Source organism: Alosa alosa, chromosome 22 (genome assembly GCF_017589495.1).
Source record: "Alosa alosa isolate M-15738 ecotype Scorff River chromosome 22, AALO_Geno_1.1, whole genome shotgun sequence".
NCBI lineage: Eukaryota > Metazoa > Chordata > Actinopteri > Clupeiformes > Clupeidae > Alosa > Alosa alosa.
Window position 1 is genome coordinate 211,768 of NC_063210.1, and position 19,780 is coordinate 231,547.

General features: G+C 40.4%; 1 protein-coding gene across 2 annotated transcripts in view; it reads right to left on the reverse strand.

Moving 5' to 3' along the window:
* oat (ornithine aminotransferase) overlaps positions 1-19,780 on the reverse strand; it is a 103,194-nt gene that overhangs the window by 76,321 nt on the left and 7,093 nt on the right. The window contains exons 1-2 of one of the 2 annotated variants that reach the window (XM_048232803.1): positions 2,820-2,840; positions 2,063-2,299 (exon numbers count right to left, since the gene is read on the reverse strand). In XM_048232803.1, coding sequence (XP_048088760.1) covers positions 2,063-2,285 — 223 coding nt within the window. In that variant the 5' untranslated portion in view covers positions 2,286-2,299; positions 2,820-2,840. Of the gene's footprint in view, positions 1-2,062; positions 2,300-2,819; positions 2,841-19,780 lie in introns of those variants that run through there. The other variant, XM_048232802.1, reaches the window with a different exon arrangement.

Below are 19,780 nucleotides of genomic sequence, written 5' to 3' on the forward strand. Positions count from 1 at the left end.
AAGCTTCAACTTCTGGGTATGTAGCATTGTGGCATAAAGCTTAGTTAGCTTGCAGTGTTCTTGTTCCATGTAGTTTCGTGTTGCAGCCACAGGGTTGCAGCAACAGCACGTAGACTAGCCTACAGGAAAGCTGCTGTGCATGAACTCGGATTCAGAATATTTTGAAAATGTAACAGCTATAGATAGCCGTCTTCTGTCTTCTCATTTTGTAGACGAAAATGAAGAGATTTTATCTTAGTTTTTACTTACTGCAAAACATTTTAGTCTTTAGTCTTTTTTCATCAACAATAATGCTTCTTAAGATAGTCTTAGTCAGTGTTTCAGGAGATAAGTGTAGTCTTGTTTTCGTCTCGTCTTGGTCATGAAAAAAAAGGTTGTTGACTAACATATTTCCTCTCGTCTTGTCTGACGAAATGAACACGAACATGAATGATGTCTAAAATTATAAAATTAAGGTTTATATAAGCATTATATAAAGTATAAGTATATATATTCTTTTGATCCCGTAAGGGAAATTTGGTCTCCGCATTTATCCCAATCCGTGAATTAGTGAAACACACTCAGCACACAGTGTACACACAGTGAGGTGAAGCACACACTAATCCCGGTGCAGTGAGCTGCCTGCAACAACAGCGGTGCTTGGGGAGCAGTGAGGGGTTAGTTGCCTTGCTCAAGGGCACTTCAGCCGCTTCCTACTGGTCGGAGTTCAAACCAGCAACCCTCCAAGTCTGAAGCGCTAACCAGTAGGCCACGGCTGCATTAAGGCATTAAGACAAAAGATGTTTTTTATTCCTCCCTTTAGTCAATTTCAGCATGGGTGTCTTAACTTTTGCACAGCACTGTATAAACTATATAGAATTCTCTTTCATGTCATTACACTGTATTGGTGCTGTGCAGTCGAATTGAGTGCCTGTCACTTTAAGGCCGTGACTGCCTGTGAGGCTTGATTGATTCTCACAGTTTTAAGCTAACTTAGTAGTGTTGTTTTGCATGGTGCATAAGAATATGTGGATGAAATGAATGATGTTTTCCATGTCATTTGGTAAAATAAATGCTCAAAGAATAGAAGAAAAGTCTATCTTGGAGTATAGAAGATAAGTGTCTTGTATCATTTTTATAATTTTGGTGAGCTCTACAGGAATTACAAACCATCTCCAGATGCAAATGCTTGCATATCCTATTACTCAAATTCAATTAAACCCACCAATAGGACCTTAGTTTCACAGCCTAGGTATGTTAGCAACACAGGGCTTGAAAGCATTGACTGTATAACAAACAGAAAAGAAACAATGTGTGGAATTTATCTGGGAATAGGCTACTGAAGGTAGGGGCGAGCTACCTCGCTGGCGTGTTTAATTTGGTTCCTTGGTTAACATAATGTAGGCTACGTTTTCTGCTAATAAACTTAACATAAACAGAAACCAAAGTGATCTCCGGTGGAATCCCTGACTGCGCCTTCAACGTTAGCCTACTATTATTTGTTGACATCGAACGGCAGCTGTTCCTGAAGTTCACATGCATGTTTTTTTTTTTTTTTTTAAATTAGGCAACTTTTTTACAGCGGCGCTTGAATTCCAGAAGTGGCGCTGCTGAATACATTGTAGGGGAAACACTGGTTGTCATATTGTGTCTCAATCTGTTATTGTTTAAGGGTTTCATTTTTTTTCCCGGGAACCATGCCCCCGGACTCCCCTAGGATGGCTTAGTTACCTACTGCCAGAATGTAACAGCACCGCAGCTGGAAAAAAATTCTAGGGGAAACACTAAGCCTACATGGAATTAATGCAGCACTGATACATGGAATATTTGCTTTCAGTCTTGTGATCTCTGTAAATGACGTTAAATTAAATTACTTCCTTCGGTCAACTGTCCTCTATTCTAAGCAGATTCCTGAGTCACACAGTCAACGCAATGTAAAGAAGATAATAGATTCCTTCTGCAGAGATGCACTCACTCATCGTCAACATATTTGATTTTATGCTACTGAATGATAATGACTTTCGTGCCCAAAACACCATGATTAATTATGAAACATAAGTAATATAAGTAATTTACTTCTCACCTTCTCCTCTTTCCAGAGCCACAGGTAGAGGATGGTAATTGTGGGCACCATACTTGTCCTCACGGGCATACAGCTCCTGAGGGGTGAGTTGACGTTCTGCCTGCTTTATGACAGAAGCTGTGCAGGAGGCTGTGCGATGACTGGAATGAACATGAATGCGTGTGATGATTGGCACAATGCGCTGCATCCCACTGCTCAGTCTGAGCATCATCCCTCTAATCATGGAGACTGCTGGCTCTGAAAAGTACAGTTAAAAAAGAAGCCAATATTAATAGGTGTTCCAGGGTTCCCACTCTAGATAGATAGATAAATACTTTATTGATCCCCAAGGGGAAATTCAAGATGCCACTCTATGTCAAATGTAAAATTCCATGACTTTTCCCATGACGGGGCAGCCGTGGCCTACTGGTTAGCACTTCGGACTGTAACCGGAGGGTTGCCGGTTCGAACCCCGACCAGTAGGCACGGCTGAAGTGCTCTTGAGCAAGACACCTAACCCCTCACTGCTCCCCGAGCGCCGCTGTTGATGCAGGCAGCTCACTGCGCCGGAATTAGTGTGTGCTTCACCTCACAGTGTGTACACTGTGTGCTGTGTGTGTTTCACTAATTCACGGATTGGGATAAATGCAGAGGCCAAATTTCCCTCACGGGATCAAAAGAGTATATATACTAGGGCTGTCAAAATAACTGATTAATTAATTTGAGAAAAAAATAACTGATTAAAAAAAATAAGGCAGATTAATCGATTCCGTATTACCTTTGACCCCGAGCCGTTGTAGTCAGTAACCATTAGACTGTAAAATGAAGGAGAGAGAAGAAAATGTGCTGCCTAGATCATTGTTTGGAACATTTACTTTTCGAAACGGCTTGATGGTGTTGATAAAAATCGAAGCAAAGCAAAGAATTTGTATATCACCGAGTTCATCAACTCTAAAGTCGCACATCATTGCAAAGAAATACTGTAGTGTTGTCATTGAGGGGAGTGATACTTTATTTTCATTGTGTCCCCTACGTTATATCTGTGGCCTGAAAAAACTTCTTCCCGAAGAACTTTTGAATTTATTTCCTCAGCATATTAGGTCATATCATAGATTATTATGGCCATTATTAAAATAATAATAAAAGAGTTTATTTATTTAGCGTCACACGCACGCCATTTGTTTATCCAGCACCGACTTTGCAAATAACAATGTCCACAGAAAAGGTAGAATATTTTGCATGACTTATAAAAGTATGATGTATTGCGACATCAGATGCAAGTCAAATTTGTAGTTTCTTGTGTCTCATTCCATCGAACTACAAATCCGCTACCCGATCTGGCAAACTTACATAGTGCGGTTATAGCCGATAGAGGGCCGCGAAGCGAATGCAGAATTGCCGTTCACCCTGTTTCGAGTTGATGAACCACTGAAACGATTTTGGAAACATTATTTTAAGGTACAAAAAACTCCGGCTGTCTCAACCACATGCACTAAGGTGTGTGGAAAAGACATATCAGGACGCTCCTGTTCCAAAATATGGCTTGTGAGGGTGTACCCAGCTGACCGCCCTGACTTTGCTCTCCGTGTGTATGGCATATTAGATGACCAGAGTAATAGAGTAATAGATCTCTTGCACGGTCAGTTTTTTAGTCTATTCAACATTTCAAGACACCCCTCACCATACTTTCTGAAAACGTGGGCTGGCACAATAGAGGCTGCAGGCAAATAGGCACGCAACTTCATGGTGGAGCCCATTGATGGCAGTATCACACTCATACTGCCACCAGAACATCATTCTCACAGCACTTTTCCCCTTGTCTAGGTGAGAATGTGTCCTGTGTAGGAGATAAGCAATGGCATCGTCCACGCCCACTTTCTCCTGGTACAGAGCAATTAACTGAATCATTTAGTTATTTCTTAATTGTTTTACCACATATATAGTTTGTACAACTACTATGAATTAATATAAACATATTTCTGCCTATTTAAAAAAAAAAAAAAAAAAAACAAATCACATTTTTACAGATGGCTCTTTCTAGTAAGGAGAGGGGTGCACGTTTCCGTGCAAAGCTAAGGGCAGATCCTGCAGTACAGAGGAGAACCTAGCCAAGAGGAGGGAAAGGTACAACTGTGAGAGTGTGTAATGTCAGTATGTGCCAGTTTTGTCAGAATAGGCAGTATCTTATCTATCGACCTAAGTTGAAGTCAGCAGCACAACATCACAATGTTTCTGGAAAGTGGCTTCAGTGATTTGCCATTATAACAACCAACAATCTTCCTAAATCTGGCCGCTCAGCCTAATTGAGTAATCCGGGATGAAGGGCCTTGGTCAGACAGGTAACCAAGGACCCAATGGACTCTATAAATGAGATCCAGAGTTTCTTTGAGAAAATGAGAGAAGCATTAAGGAGGACTCAGTGCCTGGTTTCTTCCACACCCGCCGTTGGGAATTGTGACCAAATAGTTCAATCTTCGTTTCATCAGAACAGAAGATTTTACTTCTCATGGTCTGAGAGTGGTTCAGGTGTTTTTTGGAAAAATCCCGAAAAAAATGGCTTCCATCTGGCCACTCTACCATAAAGACCTGATTGGTGGAGTGCTGCACTGATGGGGCCAGCAAGAAGACAGAGTGTGGTGGAGTTCCTCACTAGAGATGAGAACAGCCGTCTCCTAGCTGAGTTGCCTAAAATAAATGTTTAAGTGTTGGGAAATATATTGTACTGTTAATAAAAGGTTCACTTGAGATGCCTTGTGTTTCTTTGAAACTATTCTGAATCGGCCTACATCAATTTATTACATTAAAAATGAATGAATGAAATTGTACTATGTCATACGGTAAAACATTAGAAACAGAAGGAAGGTAGAGCAGGAGCTGCAGGAGAATAGCATGAAGGAGGAGGGTAGCATAGTGGGGATGTGGTGAGGGCAAACCAGCTCAATCACTTACACAATAGGTTTGATTGCCCTGCTTCTGCTTCAATGGCCTGCCCACCCCAAACACCTCAACCTCCACCTACTCCAATCTGTTCACCGCATGCCCCCTCACCCTCACTCACCTCCACAATCAACTGCTGATGTACAGTGGGCAGTGCTTCGACTTGGCCAGCTTCCCTCGCGGTCCGCGCGCGGGATCACGCGACTTTAATTTGTATTTTTCCAGTGACGCTGCAACGACGCTGCAACAACTGGCAGAGGTCTCAAGTGAGCAGGGTGTATTTTAAAAAGAAATGGAGCTGGAAAACCCTACACAGACTTTAGCAGACTGGTTTAGAAATAATTTAATAGCCAGAAATATGCCTGCCCTAATAAAGAAATATTTGGTTAGCGGCGAGTGAATCCCGTTTGCAGCCGTAGAAGAAACGCAGGACAAATTAAACAAACATTCTGGTTTTCTCCGAGTGCAACGATGATAGAAAGACATCATTTGGACAAAATATAGAGCATATTAACCTCCAAATCCTCCAATCTCAGCCAAATGCCTTCCTGTTACGTCCTGTTATCACGGAGTTACAGGCGATAAACTATTTTTGATGGTCACAAGTTTACTTCATTAGCGTTTATATCCTTTGATTATTAGAGAGTGTTTTTCATTTAAAGGCTCGACTTCGTGCTTATTCAGAAGAGCATTTAGTGCTCTCCCCAATCCCAGACGTTCACATTGCATGTTTGTTTGTAATGGATGCAACCGCGAGATACGCTTGTCATAGGCGCCGATACCGTGGGTGCTCCGTCTCTCGGGCACCCACTGAAAACATCGAGCACCCACGTGTGCCAGCTTACAGTCCCTTAAAACGTAAATTTAATTAATTTCAAACATTGCAATTTATGTTAAATTCAGCATCTCATAACATGATTGGATCTGTTGCTGTCAATTCCCTACTTCATATACTAACCACCAATGAGAGCGTCTCTCGTATGAAAATTCCTGACACTTCCCACCTGAAGAATTAACGCAAGGCTTTGTCGGGTCTTCAGCCCTGAATGTTTAAAATGTATATAGCAGATAGAAACAACTCACGCAAATCTAGCCTACAACATGCAGACAGCTTTATGCGCAGGGGAGAGAGCGCGCGCTCTGTGCTTTATGATTGTTGCCTTCTGATGGTATCTTGCTAATTCACTGAACTGCATTAGGTGACACAAATGTTGCCTTTATCTTATAACTCCTTGTCTGAGCGACTACCAGGCCTATGGTTTTTAAAAGACAGATGTTCCCTGACAAAGACATTCGAAACTTAAGAATGTTTACTGACTTCAAAAATACACTAATTTTTGCAAACTCCCTTCATTCAACCCTTGAAGACATTGCGGTCTGGTGCGCTATGTAGATCAAGTTTCGTAACCATTTAATTCTCAGAATTTAGGTCTACTAGGCCTACAATAACGTCATCACCAAATACATCTTTTATTTTTAGTTGATCAACCACAAAGAGTAGCATAGGCCTACTGTGCACAGTGCACTGACGACTGTAGCAGCCCAAGGTAACCGGTTGTTGTAGATGAGAGGCAACCCCTTGTTTCAAATAGCCTGGACAACATGTTACCTGGGTGTTGTCTACGTTATTAATTAATGGTAGCCTACAATAGTTAATCGATTCGCGTAACATATTAGTTGGCTCAAAGAGTAGGAACCAGGATGGAGAGTCACGCGTGTGTTGCTTTTGCGGGATCAAATCCATTTTAATGCTAGTTTTCAAAACATATTTTTTACATGTCTTTTGTCCGAGTGGCTGTAATGTAGCCGAGCGCTCATGGCGTATGAAAAGCAACTTCAAACCGCCTAAAACAACTTGTTTGTGAATGTCTGACAACTGCTGCAGCGCATGCACGCGCAAGGAAACCAGTAGGTGGAGAAACCAGAAGGCACACAACACCGAGACGATTTTAAGGCTATTTCGCATAGGCTACTCAATGGTGCCATTTCACACGCATTATAGCGACCCCCACTCACCGGTGGAAGGTGTTAATAGACGATTGGCGTAGCCTACAGTGGACTAGGGCTGTCAAAATTGCTCAAAATGACGTTCGAATATCCCCTCTAAAATAAACACATGCATTCAAATATATTGGAATATCTAGGCTATATTATTTGCGCATTATGTCAGTGACGCGCATCATGTCATCTGTTTTTAACTTTTTGTATGGTTATTGCTTGACAGGGGGGGATCCCAAGCAGCTTTCAGCCATAAGGCATTTCCTAATTCACCAGACATTGATATTCAAAATGTTGAAACTATTTCGGCATAGCCTATAAGCAGTTTAATTAAATGTAATGTTAGTTGTAAACAAACGGGCTACTTGGTGAGGCTTGGCCTCACAGTGAGACAGCTGAAAAGAAGTCTAGAGGACTCCTAACTCACTAAGACCTACTTACTGTAGGCTGCACAAACCACAGGCCTTTTTTTGGGCAAGCCTGCATTCGCGGCAGGCCTTCTGTTGAAGAATTTTATATAAAAATTCATGCTAACAGTAATCCTCCCTACCCCCCCCGCTACCACAGCTGTGGATAGTGTGGCATGCTCACGCTTTATGTCTCCTTCTTGCAAACTAGGCCTATAGCCCAACCATTTACGCCTTCAAAAAAAATAACAACTTGCCAGATATGCCTTCATATCTTTGGGCTTCATTCAGCATTTTGTTCTTCCACTGGATATGACTTCTACATTTGCTGCCTGCTGCATCCTTTCTGTTTGTATTGTTTAGAAAATGTTTGACGTCTTGAGTTAATGCATTAAACGTTGTTTGCTGGTAACCAGCCACAAATAGCCTACAGATGATTCTTGCGTGCGTACATTCTCTATTCTCTCCAAAATTTGCCCGTTCTATAGGCTGGCCAAGTACGTAATTCTGCAGCATAAAGCAGATGTATTTGTTTATTGTACAGAAAAATAAAAATAACCTGTCAAGCAGTCAATTGACTACATTGCAGTCAATAAGTAGGGAAAATTATTTAAACCAAAACGTGGGTCATAGTTGTCTAAGCCTCTGCTGTGAGGCCAAACCCATGAACAAAGACGATTGATATCTGCAATAGTTTTTTTTTTTACGCTAACAAGCTCACAGCCCTAACGAAGTCATAGCACTGAAGGGAAAGGCAACTGGCATGTGATCTCCCCATGGGCCAATGGATGTACAAGTTTTCTCCTGTGCCTACGATATTTAATCCAGTGTTTTGTCAAGTTGCAAAAATGATATTTGTTTTAACGATTTTTATGATGGTATGAAGCACTTTTTGTATAGGGTACTATCTTAATTGCTTTATACTCAATATTTGACCAATGGCTATTGCATCTGTCTATTGAGAATGTGGCATGTGATCTGTGTAGGCTTCATAAAATAAAATAAACAGATTGCTAATGGCCTACAAGCTGATCTGGGGTGCGTTTCCCATTACAACCACGGAGGTTAGCTTTTACTAACAGGATGCATCGTTCAACTAACCAACATGTAAAAGTTACGACTGTTTCCCAAAACTGTCGTGATTTACATAGTACTGTAAGTTTGGACCATGATAGTTTCCAAACTTCAGTAGTCTGGACTAAGGTGGTTAATGACGTTTAGTAGCACGTGAACGGGCACCTGCACATACTTCTGTGGCGATTATGTTAAGGCCGGGTAGATGACAGCTGCCGCTGCACAGCAGTTACCAGTCCCCTGTCCAAGAGTTCGAATCTGGGTTAAGGTTTTGACAACAATATTGACATCGTTGTTTACCTAAGTTTATCTTTTGTGCAGATCATATTATCAAAATCAGAATCAGCCTTCTTGGCTTGGTTTGCGTAAACTAACAAGGACCCCCCCGCCCCTCCATGAAAATCAAAGGCTACATATTCTCAGCTGACTCGTCAAAAAGTGCGCACCACCTTATTATTATCTGCAGGTGTGTGACTTTTACTTACGTTCACGTGGCTACAAATTGACTTTTAATGTATGTATTTTCTGCCCTGGGCATTTTAAAATATGGATGTATGGTGGTTAGAAGTGTAAATATCAATTAGAAACCTAAATATATTTATAATTATTAATTTGCAAACAAATAACTGGCGTCAGTGACGTCTTTGACATGAAGATCCCTGGAACTATGCTTCTACTAGCATTCTACCACAGGTCGAGAGGTGTAGTTGCAACTACACAACTTTACGATAGTGGTTGTGAACGTTCATTGCTACTATGGTTTTGGGAAACACTAACGTAGTGTAACGATGCATTGGACTATGTAAGTTCCAAATATGAATGTAATTCTGCAGCATAAAGCAGATGTAGTTGTTTATTGTACAGAAAAATAAAAATGACATGTCAAGCAGTCAATTGACTACATTGCAGTCAAGAAGTAGGGCAAATTAATTTACGAAACCAAAACGTGGGTCATAGTTGTCTAAGCCTCTATAGCGTAGCCTGTTAAAAACTTCGCAGAAGCCTACCCAAGGCTACAGAGTAATTCTGAACAGTTATTTCTCTACTGGCTCAATTATCACAACACTGTTTTGATTTGCGTAGTTGCGTTAACCCAACACTGACAATAATGTAGACAGCAAATTTCGATGTCCGTTACCACCGTGTAACGGACTTGCCTTAAGCCATACCCAAGTAGCCTAAGTCGAGGTAAATCGAGCTTTTTCAGAAGGGGCGGCAGGCAGAGCGACGCACAGTGGCTGAAAGTGGTACTAAAGCTTCACGCCTCGTAATGCGCGACTGAAGTGGCCATTTGAAAGCGATGCCCACTGTACCTAGGCTGTGAAACTAAGGTCAAGCTAGCCTATTGGTGGGTTTAATTGAATTTGAGTAATAGGATACGCAACCATTTACATCTGAGAGTTTCTAATTCCTGTAGAGCTCACCAAAATTATAGATATGATACAAGACACTTATCTGCTATAATCCAAAATAGATTTTCTTCGAGTTTTTGACCATTTATTTTACCAAATGACATGGGAAACATAATTCATTTCATCCACATATTCTTATGCACCATGCACAACAACGCTACTAAGTTAGCTTAAAACCGTGAGAGTCAAGCAAGCGTCACAGGCCGTCACGGCATTAAAGTTAACTTATGCAACTTATGCTCTTACCTTATGCACAGCACTGTATATTCTAAATAGTAATAGTTTGTACAGTGGCCTACAGTGTACAGTTGTACAGTGGCTAATACTAATAATGTAAATGAAAAAGGTGAGAGAAAAACATGAATAATCCTGTTCAAGTTCTGCAATAATCATGCTTTCTAAATGCTTGTTTGTGTTGATGGTTATGTCATAATTTGTAACTCAACCTGTCTCTTTTCTTGGGGGGGGGGGGAATAATAAACAACAATGTCAATTCAATCAAGTGCGTGTTGAACAGAACAGCCTTTGGACCCCTCTTGAAAGACCCAAAACTATCACAGGATCGGAGACCACTGGGCAACTCATTCCACCAACATGGAACCACTGAGGAAAAGTCTTGAATTTGAACTAGCGCTTATGGCTGATCAACACAACAGACGCTCATCAGAAGACCGCAGTGGCGGTTGGGGATGTACATCTTGATCATTGAATTAAGATAGCAGGGAGCAGATCCAGTCAGTGTCCTATAGGCCAAAGTGAGAGATTTAAACTTAATTCTGGCCACTATAGGGAGCCAGTGGAGAGTAACCAGGAGAGGAGTTACATGTGTCCTCTTTGGCTGATTGAAGACCAGGCGTGCTGCAGCATTCTGAATCAGCAATCTTACTACACAAGCAGGTAGGCCAGTTACAATGAACTACAATAGTCCAGCTAGGAGATAATCATTGCCTGTACAAGAAGTTGTGTGGAATCTTGTGTCAGATAAGGTCTGGGGCCTCATTACAGAAACTTCCTAACTCTGAAATCCTATCCTAACTTAAGTTAGGAAGGCATTTAGGGGTTTTGGTATTACAGAAGCAGGTTTCCTAACTTAACTTAGGAATTTAGCCATTACAGAATCATCCTAAGTTAGGAAATTCCTAACTTAGGATGCCTAAATTAGGTTGCCATTCACCCTGTCCTAAATCAAAATAACTGTCACTAACTGAAAAAAATATGGCAGCAGCACTGCTTGTAGGTATCTTTGACAATGAAGATGAACACATTAACAGAAATGTAATGGCAGAAAGGCTACTTAGACCGCGATAATGATGTGTTAAATTTTCCAGACCGTGTTTTAATTTCATTTTATCGCCTGCCAAGACATTTAATTTTGAATTTGGTGGAAGAACTACGCCCAGTTCTGGAGAGGCCTACAAGGAGACATGGAGCCTTGCCAGTGCTTGTGCAGGTAACAAATGCTCTGCGTTTTTTTGCCAAGGGTGACTTCCAGACTGAGGTTGCAAGCCTGTCTTCGGTGTCACAGCCGTGTATTTCACTTAACCTCATGGAAGTCACCAAATCCATCTGCAATCTGGCACCAAATTATATTCAGTTTCCGTGTGGAGAAGAGCTTCTGCAGATAAAGGAGGAGTTTTTACAACTGAGTGGAATGCCAGGGGTAGTTGGGCTTATTGATGGGTCACTTTTTCCAATCAAAGCTCCAAGTGGCCCAAGTGAGCCGCATCGTGTGCCGTAAAAGGATACCATGCCATAAACGCTCAGGCCATAGGGGACCAAAATATGGTTATAATGGCATTTGTTGGCAAAGTGGCCTGGATCCATCCACGCCATTCATTCATATTCAACACCAGGTAGGTCCTTGACACTAACATAAATTATTGTTTTACAGACTTCATTATAGGCTTCACTCAAATACTATTTAAAATATGAAATGTGCCCATTTACAGTGATATCAATGCTTACCTGGGTGAGGGCAGGGCAAGTGGATGGCTTTTGGGAGACTCGGGATACCCCTTGAAACCCTACCTAATGACACCGGTCATGAATGAGCAGACAGAGGCAGAGAGGAAGTATAATGTGGCACACAAAAGGTGCCGTGAGCAAGCCAGAGAGGCTTTATGGTATATGGAAAGGAAGGTGAGACATACTGCTTTGATGCATTCAATAGTGTAGATAAGGAGTGTGTAGTAACCCTGAAGAAGAAGCTAGTGTTAAACTATACACTTCAAAAGCAATGTAGCAAATGTATAAGTTTAATATGATTTAATATTAATATGGACTATAACATCATACCAAAAATTAAAGCCTGTTACCATGATGGCAATACAAACTAACTGGTTAATTGGTGCAGTGCTGGTTAATTTATGTTGTTGTAGATGGAGATGCCATGATAAGAGTGGGGGATATCTTCAGTATTCCCCTGAGAGAGTGGTGATGTTTGTGAAGGCCACTGCTGTGCTGCACAACATATGCAGGATGGCTAATCTCCCGGACCCTGAAAACATCCCGGTTGAAGATGTGGAGGAAGGCCATGATGGCATAGGCCTACATGATGGTGCACAGACTGGCAGAACTGCCAGAAACAACTTAATTGCACATTATTTTACAAGATATTTAAAGACAAAACATTGCAGTTTGATTTAAAATATTTATTTTTGACAATATTAAATAAATACATTTAAACTTGTAAATATTTTTTTTTTATAGTTCAGAGAGATCGACAATGTTGTTCCCTTGATTTTTTAAATACTCCTTCATAAATTCGAATTTTTCTTTTTCCAATTGCAGTCTCTCCTTATCAATATTTACTTTTTCTCTCATTACCAGCAGCTTCTCCTTCTCCAACTCCAGAAGCTCCTCTTGTAGGCCTATGTGCTTCTTCTTTTTAGCTGTAGGGAAGAATTAAAAACTGTGAATCTTAGATTCAGAATCTAGGCACCTTTCCTTGAACAGCATAGACTAAACGGGACATTACAGTACATACCTTAACTGTTCATATGGAGTAGCATACAGTTGAGACAGCATCATTGTAAAAATGCACCTCATAGCCTATTTATTTTAAATTACCATCAACGTTGAATTCGACTTACCAGGTGATGGGATGACAATTGCTGGTGGCAGATTCATAGTGTCACACTCTGAATCCATCAGCGTTAATATGACCCTTCTCGATTCAGGGTCAGACAATGTCGACTGACACACCTCCCCACTTCTCTGCTCACACAGCTCATCCAGTCCCACCTCCGTGCCGGTTGCAATGCCTATGATACACAAATTATTTCACGTTAGGGAGTTGTCAGCGTTGGCTTTTCTTTTGCTGTCTACATAGCTCTAGGCCTACATAGACTGTATTTTGTCTGGTTGACACAAGTAACATGTAGCTTCTGGTGGCCCTATTCTAGGGTTACTATGTAGCCACTCCTCCAGGTAGCCGTTACGCTGCTACATTTTAGATTATCATCGTTAACGTTACATCGTAGCACTAGCTAGCTGACGTCTGTAGCCTGCTACACCGCCCCCAAAATGTAGACACACTGACACTAGTTGACATTAGTTCATACCAATTATGAGGTCCACTCTTTAGGTATATGCCCAACCTAAACTTAGCGCTAGCGTTCTTGTCGTTTAGACATGGTGTCTTACTGAAGACAAACTTTAATAACATTAGTTGCGATTGCCAAGCTAGTAGCTGGCTAATTTGCGATGGAAGCTAGTGCTGAAATCAACTTTACCTTCGGGTGTAAACTTGACCCATGACGGCCAGGATCTTCTCCTCCAGTGAGGTTAGGGGCTTCACCGGGCAAACCAGCCCCCTGTCTTTGCTTGGTCCCTCCTTTGTAAGACCCCCTGATCTTAGCATCACTTGCTAGAGAGGACCACTTTTTTCTTTGTACTCTCCACCGTCCTCAGCATCCCACAAACTGCTGAGACAGAGTCCGCCACCTCTTTCCAGTGTCTATCTTTAGACTGCTGACGTTACGGTCATTGAAAATTTCGAACAATAAATGTTTCCTGTCTTCCACCGCCTGAACTAATGCCTCCAACTCGTCTTGGCTGAAATTAAAAGCCCTCCTCTTCTTATCAGCTGGACCTGCCATGACCGTAGCTTGCTGTTTCGTTTTAGGCTTTTCGTTAGGCTTTAACGTTAACTTTTAAGCTCATTTGTCGTTACAGTTATGCATTCTATCAGTCTCGTGCACATTCTAAGTGCAGAAAAAGACATAAACTGTTGATAGCCGTCGAAAAATCAGATTGATAGAACATTTAGGATTTTCCTAAATAAAGATAAGATAGGAAGCCACAGATAAGATAGGAAACGGACATTAGGTTAGGCACTGCTTCTGTAATAGGAAGTTAGGATTTTTCCTATCTTTGGTTTCCTAACTTAAATTAGGATGAGCAGTTAGGATTCTTTCTGTAATGAGGCCCCTGATCTTCCTAATGCTGTAAAGCAGGGGTCTCAAACACCCGGCCCGCGTCCTGCCCAATTCCGGCCCGCGACGTTATGAAAAAAAATAATAATGTAATCTGGCCCTGATTGAGGCTATTGACAAATTCAGGCCATCCTTAAAAACATTTTTCGTTTGTCGTGGCCGACCCGACCCTGATTTAGAAAAAAGATTTATTTTTTCCCCTTTTAGTCCGATAGATCCAGGTACCGACCGATTGTTTTTTTTTACTCTAAACAACCAATACAAATGCAATAAAATAATATTTATTTTAGTAGGCCCATTTGTAAATTGCCTACATGCAAAGGCCTCATCTCTTGCTCCACTATGTGCAAGACATCCAGAAGCTTGATTCAAACGGTGACCCAAAATTGGTTGTGGTCTATTCAGCATTTCTCAAAAATCGTTTTCAGGAACTGCTGGTACTTGTCATCTGATAATTTGCTGCGCCAGTTGATCAAGAAAACATCGGCATTAAAAAAAAAAAAAAGATCGATGTCATATGTAATGATTCAATGCGCGTCTTGCGAGAGAGCGACTGAAACTAATCGATAGCGTTGGTATGCAATCTGTTGGAAGCCTTAATAGAACGGCGTTGTTTTGGAACTTCCTTGTTGCACTGAAATTGAAGTATAGCATTGAGTATTGTATAGAAATTAGAGCTATTGAAATAGATGGCCTACCAAACCAAATGTTTGAGAAAGGCTGGTCTAAAACGCATCAGAATGAGGGTTTGCAATGTTAGCCTGAAGGCGCGGGTTGAAGACCCAGTCAGGTGATGAAGTCTTCACCATGGTAACTTTGCTATGACCCATTTTTTTATTTTTTGGCACAAACAAAAATATTTTTTAAGGATGGCCTCATTCTAATTCTGAAGGAGCTTGATTCAAACCCAAAATATCCAAAGTTTTGGAGATTACACGCGACAAACGCAAAAAGGCGTGCATCGATGCAGGCCATAGTGTTATGAAATTAAGGTGATACACCAAATGTTGAAAACGCGTTCACGTGTGATGAAGTCTTATGGTAAGCTATGTTATTCACCTATTGAATGGAGAATATCCTTTTGGAGATAAGACATGGCGGTGTCCACTGAAAGCATACCATGCTTGTTTCGACCCTCTGCCCAACATAGCTTGGAGGTTGCAGTGGTAATCGTGATGGTGTCCGGATGTGGTACAGACAGCAGGGCTAGTAGAAATAGGGCTCTAAAGAACTACAAAGTCAACCGCAATATGATGCGAACTTCTGGGTACTGCAGATTACCGGCGATAGGAACTGTTTGACCAGAATACTTTATTGTAGGCCTATATTGTAGTAATCTATTACTAAACCACAACATCTTAGGTGTTGGTATACATCTTAGGTGTTTTCCTGTTAATTTGTTATGTGGGTAATGTGAAAAAAGGAAAGTAAACCTGCTTAACTATGTTCATCCAGTATTTACTGAAAGGTGCATAATTTGAGGTGGGGGAGACCGGGGACAGTTGCAACAGGGGATGGTTGCAACATGTCAATTTTCTCCAATCAGAAACAAGGTAGAGTGATGACACTCACATTATGCTCAGTTGGATGCCCCCCCTAGCAGAGAAAAAGCAAGGAGATTCCTGAACTGCTCCAGGATTTATTGTAAAAAAACTGTTTTTTTAGGTATGAAAGTATTTATTTTCTTGAGCTTTGTTTCTGTTAAACTGCGGTCACTGTTTTTGTGATTCAGCTCAAACTTATATGATTTAAATGAGTGATATGTTAACTTTAAGCTACTATGGTTAGCATGTATCAAGGTCCCCTTGTTTAGCTAGCACATCAGGTTTTATCATGGCTGACAGGAAAGGGGACAGTTGCAACAACAGTCCCGTACAATGCATAAATATAAAATATAAAATTTATATTTTTAAAAACATGTTTTACATGACAATAGTCTAAATAAAAGTGAATTGCCTCCCAAATTGTTCCATTCTTCCTAAGTCCTACTGTATTTTATATCAATTTCAATATTTGACATCTGCACATAAGGCCTACTCATCTAGACAAATCTATAATCGTCATCTAATCAAAGCTAGTGAATAAATAACACTGTAATATTATTATAACTTACATAACTTGTATCAGTATACAAAAATAATCATTTTGCTGCACTGACATATATTGTAATATATTGTATTTTTAACATGTTGCAACCATCCCCAAACAATGTTGCAACTGTCCCCGGGCCCTTACATGACTCCTTACATTCAAATGCAAATTGTGAAAAATGTAGATTCTGTAATTATCTTTAAATGGTTTAGACTATTAACAGACATATGTAAGTGTATTGTATAAAAAAATGTACTTTTTGTGTAATCCAAACCGTCTCTAAGTAACAGAGCCAAATGCAAAAAGTGTTGCAACTGTCCCCGGTCTCCCCTGCTTGCCATCCAGTGACAAATTAGATGGGTAAATTTACCCCATTCATAAACTTTACAGTAGGTCTTTATCTCTGACCACTTTCAAGCCATGGCCTTTTGAAATGTTGATATAAAAATCCAATGGTGTTGCTTTCTTAACCCTGATGCCTAGTTTGCCAGGTTTAAAAAAGTTATGAGAGGAAATATTTTTATTTGGTGTGAAACACACACACATACCTGTTTTTATGTTTTTCATTTATTTTATAATTTGTATTAATACTTATTTTATCATTATTTTATGTATAAGCTAAGGTTGCTAGCACAGGTGTCTAAAACTAGATAAAAAAACACTTGCACTTTCTGTTTGCAGTTTTGTGTGGTATTTGAAAAAAAGAACATTGCATTTTCAGAAATAGCCGGCCCTCCAATCAGATGACGTTGGCAGAATTGGCCCCTAGCTCATTTGAGTTTGAGACCCCTGCTGTAAAGGATAAACCGACATGATTTTGCAATTGAGGCTACATGCTCAGAAAAGTTAAAGGACCCATATGTAAGAAATGTATTTCAATTAATCATAAAATGGCCCTGATATGTCACTAGACATTAAGAAATCATGTTCATTTCAAATACTTATATCACTGACAACAGTAGTCCGGCCAGGATATTGTCATTTAAAATGTGAAGCTGCAGCCCTCAACTGATGTTGATGTTGTCATGTTGTGTTTTGGCCGGATGCGCCACCCTCCACCTATGTACTAATCACAAAGTCAGTAGTGTTTCGGCATCCAGATCCGGTTGCCAGCTCTGCCAGTCAGGGGGGAGGGGATACACCGCTCTTCAGTAATTTGAAAGTGATTGCAGTACCAGTTTTGGCCACAATCTTACATACGGTTCCTTTAAGTTGGTCCTCAATTACGACGCCCAAGTTATGTGCCGATCTAAAGTTGGTTATCCTAGGCCCTACTGTTCTAGAGATATTCACAGAACGGTGTCCTGCCTACCCTCCTTTCGGGGGCCCGGTCCGGCGGGTGGGCGATGAATCAAAATAAAAAACAATGGTTCCGCATCATCCTACTACACAATAATCGCAACAGAACTCAAACAAAATTCTCACCCTCCATATTAAAACCCAAAAAGTATAGGCTACACACGACAGCGTAATAGGCCTAATAGCTCAATTGAACATTATTTTGATACTTAGCATTAGGGAGCCCTGTAAAAGTGTCTATGTCCATGCTTTATTTTATTTTCTTGTTTTGTTTTCATCTTGCACTTCCTCGGTACAGGTGCCATTAACCCTCTATACCCCGTAGCGGCCGTTCTATATTCTCCTGTAACGGCCGCAATTCTTAAAGAGACATCTGCTACAGTATAACCTTCATACATGAAATAATACAGTGTTAGTGGACACCAAATAATACAGTGTTAGTGGACACCAGACTTTTATTTTGACACACTTAAATGGCTAGGTCGCTATAGGACATTTCTCCGGTATTTTTGAGTTTAGCCTGTTGACTGACCGGCTGAGGACTTACGGTGCCTCTGGAGTTATGGCTTCTAACAAGCGTCAGTGTCTTTTCTCATTAGATGAGATAGTATTGATGTGCATCCACCATGTTTTGATATAAGAGACGATCATATTGATGTAAGAAAGTGACAAAATAAAAACGTGAAAGTATAATATATTTAACGTTAGCATCCTCCCGTTTGTCATGACTGACTTAGCTGCCTCTCTGGCATAAAAAAAAATCGTATGGCTGTCACTGTGAAAGTCAGTTTGAGTTTAGCTAGCACCAGCAAAATATAGGCATAATTCAGTGATGGGTCATGGCCTAATTAACAATAAAGTTTATGATAAACCCATGCCAGGTTTATTTGCAGTTATATCTTAACACATAACATTAACATTACCCCTTTCTAACATGTACAGTAAAGCTAACATTATCGTTATCCCACTTACAGATAGTTATTGCAAACTACTACTTATGTATGTCTCTCTAAATGAGTTTTTGTTTACTAATAACCAAAGCAGGAACCGTTGTGTTTTCTGCTTATGGATGTCAGGAAAATGTATTTGTATACAAGTAGGCCAATGTCTAGTCATCTTTGTGATTACAAAAAAGCCTGCTAATTTACTACCTTCACTGATGTAACGTTAGTCTGAGACTCGTAATGTTAGCACAGGATAGGTTAAAGGTTAGTGAACGAGTGCAATCAGGTTCATTATCATCAACTGATCAAGTTTAGATAAATTATATATCTGACTGTTATAATCAGGTTTAACAGTCCCTGTTCTTGGTGACATGCTTATCAAATGAGTCACGATTTCATGCGCTATGCTTCTGGCCTACATTAGTTCATATATTCTCATCATTTTTTAGCTGTAAGGCTCACTGTCCAGCTAAATCCCAAATAAGTGCAAGATATGCCAGTCTATTTCAATGAAATCAGTACTCATATAGTATCTTGTTTCCCAGCTTCTAATACAGAAATATGTGAACCATATTTATAACTTTTTGTTAGTGAAAAACTTTGAGACTGTAAGTGAGTAGGCCTATGGCTGTCTATGGGAAACATGAATATACAATTCTTAATGGATCATATATCATTTGAAAGAGCCATTTCTAATCTTTAAACTGAAAGAAACTTACAATTGACACTTTTCATTAGATTTTTAGCTATTTGAAATGTTTCTCAAATTGCCCTTTTCTCTTCCCAGGAATCTGGGGCATTGTTGTAGAATTCCACTGGGGTATAGAGGGTTAATGGTCAAACCGTATGTTTTACCAAACGTCCACAGAGAAATGATGAGCTCACTGGGGGAAAGGAGGCTGCACTCCACATTACAGTAGGGGGGGTATTTTATTAACCACTTCCATAATGACACCCTAACAACCACCTTAGCAACCAACATGATTATCCTAGCAACCAACCTAGCAACTACTTTTATAGCATAGTAACCACTATAATTACCCCTAGCAACACCTTAGCAACCACCTCAATACCCTAGCAACAACCTAGCAACTGCTTTCAAAAGGTCAACCTAGAATCCAACTTAGCAACCAGCATGATT